Raw genomic sequence first — 16,433 nt, 5'->3', positions numbered from 1 at the left:
GTCTCTCTTCAAGCTAACCACGAATTAACCTGATCAACACCACAAGAATCCATGGTTGGATTTATTCAGAATTTATCTCTAGTGTAGGCAAACCAACAAAACTTCTCAAAGAAACTGGTCCACAACCATCTTACTGATCAAAATCAAAGGCTGAAGAACATGGGTGATTCTCTACTTCAGGACGCCAAATCTTCAGCTCTTAAACACTCCAAAACTCACTGATTAAATTCACAGAAGGGTGAGAAAGGGTCGTCCATGCTCACTTCTCTTCTCTGATTTTTTTTGAATTTTTGCATGAGTTTTTCTCACAGATTTTTCTCTTTTCTTTCTCTTTGAAATTTTCTCTGGTTTTTCTTGTGCAACAGGACGTCCAGAAGAGAGAAGAAGGTATTTTGTAGCATGAGGGGTTGCTTCAGCTGAGGGTTTACTTAAACCAAAGCAAGTTGCTGTCCTTTCCCTCCTTTGAAGAAAGATTATTTTGTTTTTATTAAACAAGCAACCAGCTTGTGACTTTCATGTGACTTTAGTGAAGCAAGCAAGCAGGTAGGTGCAGCTCATGTGATTGATCTACTGAGAAAGCAAGCAGAATAGCTGGTGAAGGTATTAGACTGGTCGGAATTTAGTTAAGAAACTTAACGACAATTTCGGACAGTTTTCGACTAAAATTTCTCATCCTTCGAATCTCGTCTTGCTTTCAACTAAGCTTGCCTAGCTTAAACAAAATTCGACCAACATTATTAACACTCTACCAGAACTATCAATAAGAGGCCTTTCGACCACAAGACAGTCCCGTCGAGGTATTAATTCACCTGGTCGACTTTATTTTTAAATCTGATCGACCAACTCCAAACTGGTCGAGCGGAGTTTTTCTCGACCAAAAATTAACTGGCTCGTGAGGGTTATTACAGACAGTGCCCAGAAAAAATCGACCAACACAGCAAGATAAGAATCGGTCGACAGTACAAGGAGAATGGGAAAACGATTACTATAATCCCACTATGGCAGCACACAACATGCATACGGAGGAGTATGATGAAGATTATGAGGAAGAGCGAGCTATAGAGCAAAGAGCGACTCTTGACGAGGAAGATAGACTTCTCCATCATTCCTCTTGGAAAAAGAAGTCGCCATCGATCGACAGGAATGGTTCAACATCGATCGACACTCAACTTCCTCAACCAAACCACCTTTGAGCATCGACCGACATCGCCTACTACCCATCGATTGACACAACCGTCACGCTACCCGAGACGGAGATTACTCAATTGGAAGTTAGGCAGTAGAGACATCATACCATGATCAAGGAGTTGATGAACTTGATGAGGATTTCACATATGAGAAACTTCTCAACATGCAAAGACGCAATGAAACAGATTAGAAACGAGCAGAAGCTTCTTGGAAAAGAACACATTTCAGCCATCCGATCGACATAACGATACCTCCATCGATCGACATCAATCCTTCGACATCGATCGACATCAACCATACAACATCGATCGACAGCCGTCCAAAACCAAAAACCATTGTAAGAAAAAAAATATCTGATAACCAGTATCTAACTCCAGACGAAATTGGTATTTTCAGAAACCCAGATGGCTATGCAAAAGCAATAGATACGTACACTGCACGTATCTCGAGAGGATATTGCAGACATCCTTCAGACAGCTAATGGGGCATACAACCTCTTCATGCAACAACACACCATTCCAGAACACTAGCAGAAGGTTACAAAGAAGTTCTATGACACAGCTGGTGGCATAGATAAACGCTTCGAACAGAGGTCTCGACACCCTACTCGACCATTGATCGACGTTGACATTCCAACATCGGTCGACAGACGTCCTGAATTTGGCAGAAGAGCCTTTGATCTTTTCGTTTCTAGGAAATTCTACTGGGAAGAGAAGGATGTGTATGTAATCTACAGAGATGAGCAGGGATACGCCAGAGACGTAGATGGACACACCATTCGCGTTCACAACAAAGATATCATAATACTTTTGGAAAGAGCTTCGAGATATGACCCCAACTACATCTGTCTTCCAGAACATGCTAGCTCATTCACTCAAACCAAGCTAGTACCAGGGATCTACACCAAGGACGAGATCAATGAGATGTTCTATGGAATCTGCGGAAAACAAGAGAAGAACAAAGAAGACTTCAAGATGAAGCTTGATGGAGTCAACTATCCATTGAATGATAGTATCAGTTGCCTAACTACATGCATGGAAGAGATGAGGCAAGACATAGCCAGAATTCAACATGCGATGGACGTTTCTCGCCCTACATCGATCGACAGACGTCGACAAGCATCGATCGACAGCCACTTCCAAGCATCGATCGATAACCGATTACAAGCATCGGTCGACAACAATCCACCACACTCACATACGATGACGTCTAAACCAGATTTTCACACGCGGGGGAGATAGATCTGTTGGTAGAAGGGATCTACAGAGCTCTGGAAACTACAGAAGAGAGGCTTGATAGGAGATGTGATGACATCTATTTCCAAATGAATCTTAGCATTAGTGCTTTGACTTCCAATATAGAAGATATTTAAGGGGAATTAGTGGAGATTCGGAGTTACATTGCCCGTCGACTAGAAGCATCAGCATCGATCGACAAACGCAACAATAAATCGACCGACATTCAAGGACAGACATCGGTCGACGAAGCTTCAAACCGAGCGAGGCTAGTACAAAAGGTGACATCAGATATGTCTGATACACACAACCGTGGAGAGGAGATCTCAGCTGACACATACGCCAGACTTATGAGATATCAGTTCACTCTTGAGAGTCTTGGAGATAGAATGCAGAATATAGAATATGCAACTACAATAATGAAGGACAAATGGCGCAGAGGAGATGAAGCAATGCGAGACTTCACTGGTACATGGTTCAACAAGCGCAAAGAAGAGATGGAGACTTGTTTCGCAACAAGTGCCATCTTTCAACATCACTAGCCCAAATCACTTCCAAAGTCAAGCTAACTGACTATAACAAAGCACTGAGTGGAAGGCAATCTACTATTAGGTAATATTTATTTGGTTTTTATTAATCTACTATTTATGTTGGTTTTTAATTATTGCAGGTCATTATATATATATATATATATATATATATAAGAGAGAGATACGAGTAGATGATTGCCGTGAGTATCGACCGACGAGACACTGTCGACATCGATCGACAGAGCTCAACCTGTCGCGACCGATATAAACATCCTTACATCGGTCGACAATCATTCTGATATGGTATATTGTTCTAACTTGTTACATTAAGTACTTATGATTTAATTAACACCATAACTCTGACTAAGTTTACACTGGAGACAGTGTAGTTTAAGTCTGGGGGGAGGTTTACTGATATTAGTTTATTCATGAATTTTAAAAATATTTTCAAACATAAAGTTTTTATTGAGTCAAGAAGGGGATAATGAACATATTAGATTTTTGCTTGTTATCTAACCACTCTTTAGCATCATTCTAGACTTAAGGTACTAAAGTGGATCAACGTGTCAACTATGTTACACTTGCTGAGATTGTTTCATGGAACCAAAGCTGACCTCCAACACTAAAACTTGACACAACTGCTTATCTTGGGACTTGGTATACATGGGATCGGATTCTTCAAACAAGTCGGGAAGGTAAAACATTGTGTAGATAGATTTATCACCCTCTTTCTCTCTATTTTCGAAATATTTTAAATATATATATATATATATATACATATCTATTAGAGATTTAGTAGGAAGAGATTCGAATAGGACTTGGTAGCTACAACAATTAAAGCTTGCTTCATAAGAATTCTATAGGTAAAGGATTAGAATAGGACTTGGTGGCTACAACAATTAAGGCTTGATTCACAAATAATTTTTAGGATATAGGTCAAAAAAACGTGAACAGGACTTGGTGGCAACCACCATTAAGGCTTGATTCATGGAAGCATGTCTAATCTTGGTCAATGATCTTGCAAATATAAGCAGACTTTGACTAAGAGAGAAAATTAGTAGAGAGAGAGGATATGAACTAATGTTTAGCTGCAGGTCCATATACTTGTTTGAAAATCCTTGCATCATGTGATTGATACCCTCAATGTAAAGCATGCACTTTTATGTATGCTAAGAAATGAGGTTGGTAGAGGGGAATGTCAGACAATATTTTCTAAGTTATTATCTAGGTGAATTTGGTTGCTAAGCTAGAATATGGTATAATGTTCTTTTGTGATTAGGACTTCTTAGATATTGATTGCAATATTGTAGAGGTGAGGACTCTAAGTTTAAAATTGTGTGAGTCTCTGCTGTTTACAAACTTCTTTCAGAGAGACTGTCTGTTTGTTTTGCTTGAGGACAAGCAAAAGGATAAGTCTAGGGGAGTTGATAGACCATGGATTTGACTCACTTTCACCCATGGTTTATAGGTGTTTTTACTAGTAATTATTATATTATAGAGTCTATTTATTGTATTTATAAGATCAGGAGTGATTTAGAGATAAGTTATGATTTTGGAGCATTTTGGAGATACTTGGAGCAAGCACCCGAGATGACCATCGAACTCGAGCATCGGTCAATATTGACGAACTAATATCAATCGATGTTCACATCAGAATATCGATCGACAGCGAAACACACAGAAAGCCCGTTTGGTCGCAGCCGAATTGAAGCCCAAGTCTTCACCAATTTACAAGATTACCCCTAACGAGTTTTAACCTAGTTATATAAGCTTTGCCACCATGTTAGAGGCAAATGGTGCTTTCTTGTGTTTCTTGTTTTACTATTATCAGCAAAAGGTTTTTAGGATTTTGATAGATTTGAGAAAAGATCCAAAGTTATATTTGTGATTGGAACTCCATTGATGTATATTTACTATTCTAATGATGTTTTCTTACATAATTGATGTTATGAATTGCTTGGTCATATTTGAGTAGTTTCATTGTTAGATTTTAGGTTTAAATAGGTTATGAGGGATTAGCTCCAACTATAGATTGCTGAGTTGTGATAATAATCATTAGGATTGTCATTAATACATGATGCTAGATTAGCTACCTAGAACTTGCCCTAGGATTGTTAGATAAAAGGGATAGCTTCATTCTCATCCTGAAACCATTCTAATTGAGCTAAGTTTCTTGCTAGAGTAAGGCGATAGCTGATCTAGTGAGCATCATTCAACCCGCGCATAAAGCTTAACTAGAGGTGCGTCGATCGATTATCCATCGATCGACGGAATGAAAGGTATATCGATCGATATCCCTATAGGATAATCGATCGACACTTGCTATTGATTGAACACATTTGTTTGGGTCATTAGATCTAGTTAATAGACAAGTCCAGAACTTGTTGTTTCGTAGTTGAGCTCTACATTATCATGCATGCAACTCATTAGGCATCTGTAAGATTATAATTTCAAATTTTCAATAAAAACCCTAAGTCTAGCTATTTCCTTTTAAGCACCAAAACCTCAACCAATCAATCGAGCAATTACTTTCTCAACAAAACTGAAAATTTACAATTTAATCATTAAACTATCCAACTTAACAAATCCCATTAGCTTTATTAGGTTCCTTAGCTCCTTGTGGATTTAATACCTAAGTACTGCAATTGAACCTCTTATTTGAGAGAGTAAATTCACTATTTAGGATAATTTGAGTGATATCATCTACATGGTCCATGCAGGATACTATCCCTTACTACCTTATACAACTCTGGTTCCTTTGTTTTGTCAGGAATTTCCGCAGATGTAAAACAATCAATATCATCATCGCCCTTAGCAAGCTTGTTGGTTTTTTCAAGGAAAAACAAAATATTTGCATGTGGTAAACATTTTTCTGGAATTCAATGGTATACATTGTTGCATATATAAAATAAACAAATTATATGTTGTTAATATAATATAATTAACAATATGTCTTATTAGGGTTGACTATAGTTAATACCTTTCTAAGAATTCCGCCTCTTTTCATGGTCAACTAAGCCATGAGATCATCAAATTTAATCTTGAAAATTGTAAAAATAATGTCTGGTCTATCTTCGATAATCAACCTTAAATGATGAAGATATGTGGTAATCTCAGGCCACTTTCGGTTGAATTTAAATGTAATAAATATGTTAGAAATCCAGTATACCTACATATGTCCATTGCATCAAGGTAGTGAGTATGCATATAATGTGGTCATCCGGTAAAACTTGATGGAATATAAATTCTCGTACCTTGATCATTTAGAGTTTCGACATCAGCCGCAAAGGCTTTTTAATATTTTCATAGTTATTGCAAGGAAGCTTTTTCTGATTAAACCAAACGTAACGTAAACGATTTGATTCAAGCATTGTGTATCCAACGATAAGAAACTTTTAAAATAACCTTCTTGATCTGATTATAGTTCGCGATTCACAATACCTCTCCAGAATTTTATACGTAAAGAAAACTCTTGCATTGTGATAGACTACGTTTTCTACCGGTTGTGTTTTGAAGACCAATCGGTATGTCAAGAGGAAAACTATCTCCACCATAAGGGAACAATATAGGACATTGAAGAGGAAAATATGTTAGTTTTTCGCTAATTCTGTGATATCTACATGTGTTTGTCTCGAGAATAATATCTCGTTTCTCTATATTCATGATAAAGTCTCCAGGAGTAAGTGCTGCAACCTGATCAGTTGTAGGCAGATTGTGTGTTCTTCCTTATGGAGCTCTTCAATCAATCAACCTTAGCTTAAAATTTTCACCTCACTCGACATCAAATCTGTCGCTAGATTGTCTGAAAGCCTTAACATGGGATTCTGATCGTCCAAAATTTTCTTCAAAATTCAAACAATATCGTCTTTCAGACTTGATACGTCGGCTCCAGTACCCTGAAAAGTAATAATGGTAAGTTTAATATTGTAACATATATTACGATTAAAATATATTTCTAATCATGAATTCCACACTGAACAGATTATCCTTAAGCATTGATACTGTTTGAAATTTCGTTAATATTATCATATCTGTAGAGTTGCAGAAACTTGGATTTCACCATTTTCTGTAACATGTCACCCATTAGGTGATAATTTTCACCATTTATTTCAAAAACATATGGACATCGACCATTGTTAATCGTATGGTCAATTCTTCCTCACAGTGATGTGAATGAAAACATCATGTTATATGCTCGAATAAACTAAAGGAAGTGTTTAGTCAAAGCATCCATTTTGCATAAATAATGTACCAACTCTAGAGGAGAATTTCGAGAAGCTGAGATAACTATCTTTCCCCTGTTACAACACATAGTAAAGGTCGGTTTAGATTACTTTTTTGGTTTCCTATTTTTTTACGTACCACATATGATATTTACAAAAAGCACAATCATATGTAGGATAACCATCATCTGGATAACCTATAACATTTATAAGAAAACATTAATATAAGAGAAGATCATTTGACAGCATATAATAGAATAATGCGTTGACGAGCTATTTTCCCACGAGAAGTATCGCATAGCACTATATGTCTCCCAAACTATAACCCCGTGCTATTTCCCCCCGAAATAAAAGTTTAAATCCTATTTCTCCACAAAACTATGAAACCGTGCTATATCCCCCCGAAATAAAAGTTCAAGAGCTAAAATTCCATAAAATTAATTTGTGCTGTTAAATGCTTCTTAAACTTAACCAGAGAGAAAGGTAATCCAGCTTTGAACCAATTAATGACTCGAATAGGGTCTGTTTTATCACTTAAACCAAACAATAGTAAACCAAAACCAGAAAATCCATTAACCCATTACCCAGACCCGAAAAGTAACACCAAATCAAAATTAGGGTTAGAAATCCCCAAAATCATAAGTATCACTTACAGAAAAACAAAGACGACGACAAAAAGAAAAAGAGAATCAAAAACGAAATCGAAGTTGGTGGAAAAATGAGAGATTGAAGTAGCTGAGATAAGATCGAAGCTTGTCAATGGCGTTACTCCTTACTCCCCATGAGGATGACGATTTCGATGAAGAAGCTGCAGATAGAGATGAAAACGAAATCGAAGATTTGATTAGAGACTTCGCTGACGAGCCTTCAATATGCCATGATCAATGTCCAGACAGTGATCACGAGGAAGAGAAAGGCTTGAAAAAGAAGCCAAGTGCTGAGATTATGCGCCCTATCAAACGAGGTGATGGAATGTTGTACAAGAAGCAGACTTTCTTCAATGGAGTGGCTTTTAAGGAGTGTTTTCTCGACTATGCACTCAGGACAGGCGAAAATATCAAGCAATACAGGTATGACAAGGATAAAATTGGTTTTAAGTGTGCTGGTGGCAATGAGAGTGAAGGCTGCGAATGGAAAATCTATGCGTCTGTTCTTCCTAGTGATAATGTGTGGAAAGTGAGGGTGTTTGTTGATAAGCATTCATGTGTGCCTAATGGAGAGTGTTCTATGCTTAAGGTCCCACAAATCGCTAGGTTGTTTGTTAATAAAATCAGAGAAGAGCCTGATTATTTTATCCCCATGAAAATTGAAGAAATAATTCAGGAGAAATGGGGAATCACTGTCTCGAGGCCTCAATGTCAAGCAGCTAGGAATAAGGCAGTGAGATGGACTGAATGTGAGTATGATCATCAGTTTTCTCGTCTTCGAGATTACGCAGCCGAGTTGATTGAATCAAACAAAGAATCAACTGTGGAGATTGATACTCTGAAGAATAAGAAAGGAGAAGAAGAATTTAATAGGATGTACATTTGTTTTGAAAATGTAAGAAGAACATGGAAAGAGTCTTGTAGACCGCTGATTGGAGTTGATGGGTACTTTGTTAAGCACAAGATCAAAGGACAGCAATTGGTTGCATTAGGAAGAGATGCCGACAATGCAATTTATCCAGTGGCTTGGGGTGTTGTTCAAGTTGAAAATACAGATAATTGGCTATGGTTTGTAAGGATGGTGAAGAAGAACTTGGAACTGGAGGATGGTGATGGTTTCATTCTTGTATCCGATCGTCAAAAGGTAAAACATGGTCGCTTTAAACATGGTTATGATATGTATGTCTGACGATTGATTAATGTTTTTTGTAGGGATTGATTAGTGCTGTCCAACAAGAGCATCCCAAGATAGAGCATAGGATGTGTGTTAGGCACATATATGGGAATTTGAAGAAAAACCATGGGAGTAAAAAGGACATGAAGCCATTTATATGGAGTTTAGCGTGGAGTTACAATGAAGATGAATATCAACAAAGGTTGGATAGGATTCGGTGTTATGATATCGGAGTCTATGAGGATGTTGTGAAGACAAATCCAAAGTCGTGGTGTAGAGCTTTCTACAAGATGGAGCCTTACTGTGAAGATGTGGATAACAACTCAACTGAGTCTTTTAACAGTACTATAACGAAGGCAAGGGAGAAACCATTTGTATCTATGCTAGAGACGATAAGAAGACTAGCTATGGTGCGGATTGCAAAGAGATCTGCAACATCTCGTGGTCACAAAGGTAAGCTTCTGATTTTAAGCTTATGTTTTCTTTTTTTTTTGGTTTTGGCCTACTTTTTAAGCTTCTGATTTTTTTTTGGGGTTTTGGTCTGGTTTTTAAGCTACTACTTGTGTTTTGATTATATTTTTTTCAGGTATTTGTACACCTTATGTGACAGAATTTCCTGAACCCGAGAAAAAGAAAGATGATAAGTGTACAGTGACAAGAAGCACTAATGGCATGTATGAGGTAAAGTTGGGTAGCTGTACATACCGTGTAAGCTTGGAGAGAAGAACTTGTACTTGTATGAAGTTTGAGATCTGCGGCATCCTGTGTGAGCATGCATATGCTGTGATGTTGAAGAAGAAGCTTGCGCCTGAAGAGTTTGTATGTCAGTGGTTCCGGATAGCTATGTGGAGAAAGAACTATGAAGAAGGACTTGTCCCTGTGAGAGGTGCTCCATTTTGGCCTGCAACAGGAGCTCCTGATGTTCATATTCCGCCTGATCCAGACCAACCAGGGAAAAAAAACAACTAAGGCTGATAAAAAAAGGAAGAAGGGTGTTAACGAGTCTCCAACCAAGAAGCAACCAAAGCATAAGAAGCGGATTATCATTGTGGAATCTGTGGTGAAGCTGATCATAACTCAAGGTTTCATATGAAAAAGCAGGTTCCGACTCTAGGTGCTTCTCAAGCTGCTTCGCAAGGTGCTTCTCAAGGTGTTTCTCCAAAGTGCTTCTCAAGGTGCTTCTCAAGCTGGTTCTGAAGGTGGTTGATGGTTGGTCTTTGTTTTATATTATCTATGGTGTTATATCTAGGAACGTTTGTCTCAACTTTTGTGGATTTATGTTATTTCGACTTGTTTATGTTATCTTTTGTCGGCTTTTGTGTTCTCTGGTTATGGTATTTACTTTTTTTATGTGCTAAGTTATGAATCTTTGAATCTTTTGTCGGTTTTTATGTTTATGTTTTCTTTGTCTATTTTCAAGTTTAAATTATTAATCAGAACTAAAATATTTGCAGTTTAATTAATTTTTTAAAAAAATATTACAAACATCATAAAAACTTTTGCTACAGTACGAGAACAAGATAACGAGCTTACGTGTAATAACATTCAATTGTTTGAATGATGAGGATTACAGTCAGAGAGATGAAGCCGTACTTCTTCCGCATCATACGTTACAAAAGATTTGACTCATACGTTACAAGTCGGGAATGGTGGTGTGATACATATCACGACTAGAGTTTATTGAGTTCGTTCAAGTCTGGTTTGTTGGTGGTTGTTTAAGTATTTGAAGGCAAAATTTGTGTTAGAGCTGTGGTTTAAAAGAAGCGGCAAGGACGTTTTCAAGTTACAAAGAAGCATTGGAAGTTAAGCAGGGAAGCTCAAATGGGCAAGTTTTCTCAGAAGATAAGAAGTTGGATGAGTTTTATCCATGGAGATATGAAGCTGAGAAGGTGGAATCTCAAGACTGCAAGTAGATGCAGGGAACTGCAAGGATGTCAGAAGATGAGCAGGTTTTCTCATGTACTGGAGGGGAAATTCAAGACTAGATAAGAGCATGAGACGATCAGTGACAAGGTGGAGATTTGAAGGTTTATGTCATCTTATTCTCAACTACTGTGTGATGAAGACTCTAAATGGTTTAGAGGGTTAGACTCGAGGTGATATACAAGACATGTGAGAGGCACGTGTGATCATTAGTCTCTCAGCCAATCAAAGAGAGTTCTCCATTAGTATTTACATATTGTATCTCCTTCTTCTTCGTAGGAGAGAGTTTGAGAAGCTTAGACTAGAGTTTTAACAGAAAGAAGAGTAGATTGTTCTTAGTTCAATCCCAAATCCGAGTAGATTCTTGATAGGAATCGCACACTGACGTTATGATTCTTCAAACACCCAGAAAGAGGATTTAGTGTTCTTATTTTTATTTTCAGAAAATTGGAGATTTTTGTGTTCTGGGTTTATGAATATGTAAGCGTCGAATCAAATTTTTTTTCTCTGGTGTTACTTTTGGTCGGGTAAAATTGTGGTCGGATTTTTGTTTGGTTTAGTTATGGTCGTGATTTCGGGTTACTCTCCGGTATTGAAGATTCTTATTTGGTTTTGTATAAACCAACATATGTGGGCAAATAGGATTCGAACTTTTATTTCAGGGGAAATAGCACGGGATTATAGTTTGTGAGACATATAGTGCTATGCGATACTTCTTATGGAGAAATAGCTCGTCAACCCTAGAATAATATACTAAGTTTCTGTTTACATATGTACTGAACATATATTTTTCCCATTTTATGACTTATGTTCACGAAAATTAGATGTTCCGATTGGTACAAAAAATATTACGTAAATTGACATTATTCACAACATGCCGAGATGACTGACCAATTTTATAATCATCAGCATTGATATAATTATCATGGTCAAGATCATATTCACTATCTACTGCGTATTTATTTTGATAAGCTGCAAATACATTATATATATATATATATTATCAGTGAAGTAATTTCTTATTGTGGTAGTGAGCATCATATAAAATACGGTATTACTTTCAGTATTATCTTCTATTATAACATTTTTACTAGTGTTTATCTGAATGATTTCTTTGTATGTATTAAAACCTGGTATTTCTGGGAACCGAAATTCGCACTGTCGATTTTCATTGAATTAGGAAAGATAGAAAATCCTAAATTTCCCAGAGATCCCGGATATCTGCTAAACCACACGCCAAGCAATCAGAACACAAAATAAACAGACAGAATAAAATATGAGAATCGAAAAAAGAAAGCAAAGGATGTCTTATTCTGAATCTGCGTATGAGCGTTACAACAAGGTCATAGCCTTGGCTGCGAGAGCTGCCGGCGAGTTCCCTACTTCTAACAACCTAAGACTACGAAAACCTAGTTGAGTCGCAGCTCGAAACCAAAAATGGAAAGTTGCCTATTGCTCTTAATGCTAAGTTTGCTCTGAATGTGTAAAAAGTCTCATTCTGCATCTTCAACCTCGACGTCTTTATATACTCCTCCTAGTGAAGGTTTGCTCTTTCCTTTTCTGCCCTCAGTCGAGTTTATCGCTTCGCGAAAATATTCCATTTTTCTTTGATCTTAGTGTTTATCTTTAGAAACTTCACATCTATTCTCCGAACTTGACATTTATCTTTGGAAACTTGATCAAATGGTGAGAGTAGTTGAATCGCAAGAAAATTTAGATATTGTTGTGAATTCTTAAACTATATAAATAGTTTTAATTAACATGTATTACAAAAAAAAACAAAATTCAAACATAATAAGATATAAATTTACCAAAACATCATCATTATTGAATTTTAAAGTAGGAAATACCAAACTTTGAAACAATCACAACCAAATAGAAGTAGCTAAATCATTAAAATCGACAACAACAGAAAAACCAGTAAATCATTTATTATTTTCCATTTTAATCTGTTTTGCAACTAATCGTTGATCTTTAACATCAATTCCTTGGTTATCATTCTTTGATTTTGGTGTATGTGTATCGGCCAGAGATGATTCAGAAAAATCTTCAGCACTTGTAAGCATTAAAAGCTGCACTTGTAAGTATAAAGAGTCAATTATAAGAATTATTTGATGTGTAAAGAAAGTATAAAGATCTTAATATCTGAAAGGAATTTTCAAGCCAATTATCAGTAATGTCTTGGTCATCCAAATAACAATCCACAACATAACGTGATTTTCCAAACTTATTATCGTCCCCTTTTATAGAAACCTTAAAAAATAATTATCTTTCCAACAATAAATTTAAGCAACTCAGAACTAAGCTATATAATTTTTCTAATCTATTAAAACAAAAATACAAAAATAAAATATCCCTTAGTTTTACTTATTTACAATGGCATGCCACTAAAGATATTAATTTAACATACCTTTTAGGAATTTTTTTTCTTTTCCTCTTTAATTAATGAATTTCTAAATAAAAATTTATGGCAACAATAACTAATAAAACTAGATTTTATTATTCTTTATTTTCCTATTTTATTAGATATATGCGTGTTTGGAAATAAATACATTTCGTAATAAAATATATACATTATATGGTAATTATTTTTATTAATTCCATATATACATAATAAATGGTATATACAACAACTTTATTATACATTATCATAAAATTTTGATCTACTAAAAATTAGTATATACAACAATTTTATTTTACATTATCATAAAATTTTGATCCCTAAAAAATAAAAAATACATTTGCGTGGATATACATGTCATATTCTAAAAATATTGATAATCCAATTAATGGTTTACATGATAAAATAAAATTAATCAATATAAAATATAAAATTATTGTGTTTTGTCATATTAAAATATTATTTAAGCGGGTAAATTTTAAAATATATATTATCACTTATACAAATAAATATTTATTTATAATAAAATAAAAAACAAATAATCGCACGGATACGTGGACCAAGCTCTAGTAATGTTATAAAACTAACTACGCATATCTAATAGAATGTTCCTTTGGAAAACCAGATTAACATCGCTACACGTCTTACAGTTGTACTTCGACTGAGTTCCATCATCGCCAGAAAATTCTCCATATTCCTGAGCTTTCAGATTACATGTGTTTCATCCCCAATAATACCAATTTTGGAAGTCCCTTTGATGGTGACACAACAACCCGTTTTCCAAACTACATATAATATAACACTCGGCATATATGGTTATATACGAAAAAATCAATAAGATATAAACAAAAACTGATTTAGTTAATACTTACCGATGTTGACTCTAAAATACCGGGTAAAGTCTTTTTCTTTTTGAAAATTTCTCGAGAAAAACTTAATGTGGATATCTAAATAATTACCAAATGATACCTGATTGAAAACATCTAATTCATATTCATTCTACTTAAAACATGATCATGAGTTCACTATATGTACATATTTATGAAATTATCAACATGTTCAGTTGTAGGATCAAACAATATATATCACTACAAGAAAACAAAGGCATAAAGACTGCACGTATCGTCGTTATATCGTCGTTATACGCCAATAACGACGACTTATGGACGATTTGACTATCGTCGTTAATAGCTCGTCGTAACGGGCCATCGACGTAAAATCTTCGTACAGTTACGACGAAACACTGTATATGTTAATTCGTCGTAACATTAGTCATTGTAAAGTAGACGTAAGCTTACATCCTCAACTCTAGTCGTAAAGTCATTGTAATTATTCATTGTAATATTGACGTGACATGTTTGACGTAAAAACATGATTTCGTGGACGTAAACATTAGGACGAATTCACTTCGAAGATCGATGTAATGTCATTTTAATTGCTACGGCGAGCTTACATCGACTTCGACGTGAACACGTCGTAAATTCCACGACAATATTACATTGATATTCAAATACTAAATAAAATATTTATTCAAAAAATTTTAAAATTAGAAAAAAAACTTTACAAAAAAAATTTAATTCTAATTTTTAAAAAATCTAATATATTAAAATATTGTAATATCCAAAATAGAAAACATAGAAACACAAAATACGTACATAAAAAAAATCTAATGAAGGTTAAGATCGTCGCGGAGCTGGGAACTATTGACTTCGGCTTGTCTCTCTAACTCCGGTTGCTCTTCATGAGTGGGGTCGCGGTGAATGCGGGGACGTACATTCCGCCACTGCTGCGCAAGCACCGGGTTTGAATCCGCGACGAGGTCAAACATTTTCGCAAAAAGCTCTTTGGTGGTCTGCAGCTCCGAGATGACTCCGTTGGCAGCTGTCAAATATGCACGGAGCCGAACATGTTCCTCCTCCCTTGTAGCAGCGTAAGCTGCTATCGCCCTAGGAACATCGTTCACCGAACCGATCCTGACCTTCCATCCCCTTTTCTTCGGGATAATCTTCAATAAATAATTAAGTATGATTTATTATTAGTAAATATATCTTAAAATATAAAAAATATATATAAAAAATGTAAATAAACATATTAATTTACATGTTCAAAAATTTTATCCTGCTCGACGGTTGACAACTGGACCGGTGGGGCATCCGTATTTGTTGAGACAACTGGTCTGAACCTCTTCGATCCAAGCCTCCATTTCGTTGTGGATCCTTTCTGCCCGAGCATCGACAAATGTGACATCTTTATGGCTGTGTGTCTTCTTGTAAAGTTGAGAAAGGGATGGTGGTGCTCCTTCCTCAGTGGCCTACGTACAAAAATTATAAAAATTTATGCATTAGTAACTAATTAAATTATTTATTAATTAAAAAAAATTAATTAAGAAATAAATAATACTTACCATCATCAAGGCGACTCCGGCGTGTGGAGTCTGTCCAGAAGTATGGGGCAACGATAAATTGCCTTCAGAATCAGGGGTCAACCGGGCCACTGAGCAATTGTTCGACGTGCAAATATTGCGAGGATTCATCCAATAGGCCTTCAGGCCTGTCCAAACGTAGTCGCTGATGAACGTCGGTTTTGCAGCATCCTCGTGAAACCGCCATTTCTCTTTCCAGTCACCAACATTGTTCTTAAGGTGATCCATCGCCTTTTGGTTGAAAACCTCCTTGACTCTCTCGTTGACGGCAATAGACCAATTCCATTTTCTGCAAAAAATGATTAGTTTAAAATTTAAATAAACAAAATTGAAAATATGATTTTTATAATAATTTAAACTTACCGCAAAATACTTGAACCAAGCCCTTCGAACATAGTCAGGTGTAAGACTTCAGTTCGGATGTGGTTCTTTGAAGTATGACTTGATGGTCTCCAAAACAGATTTTCCAAGGTCCTTGTCCGTCTTAAACCTGTAAAATTTTGACGGACAATTAAATTAGATATATAACTGAATTAAAGTGGTCGATGATGGTTAAACCTTCGCGACCAGGCATTTGGAGCAGATCCTCGACCGTATACCTGGCATACGGAGCATCCGGTGGCACCATCAAGTCCAGATGAAGTCCTGCGGCAGGTGCTGCAGGAGGGTCAGGAGCCGGGGCAGCATTTT

General features: G+C 36.1%; 1 protein-coding gene across 1 annotated transcript; it reads left to right on the top strand.

Annotated features, from left to right (window-relative positions):
- The first annotated feature begins 7,935 nt into the window (after window positions 1-7,935).
- On the top strand, window positions 7,936-9,966 carry LOC103849474. The gene is made up of 3 exons (XM_009126227.1): window positions 7,936-8,967; window positions 9,036-9,450; window positions 9,584-9,966. Exons 1-3 carry the CDS (start codon window positions 7,936-7,938, stop codon window positions 9,964-9,966), a joined length of 1,830 nt encoding a protein of 609 aa, XP_009124475.1.
- Window positions 9,967-16,433: the final 6,467 nt, after the last annotated feature.

This window comes from Brassica rapa, chromosome A03 (assembly GCF_000309985.2).
Source record: "Brassica rapa cultivar Chiifu-401-42 chromosome A03, CAAS_Brap_v3.01, whole genome shotgun sequence".
NCBI lineage: Eukaryota > Viridiplantae > Streptophyta > Magnoliopsida > Brassicales > Brassicaceae > Brassica > Brassica rapa.
This window is presented reverse-complemented; position numbering and strand designations above follow the sequence as displayed.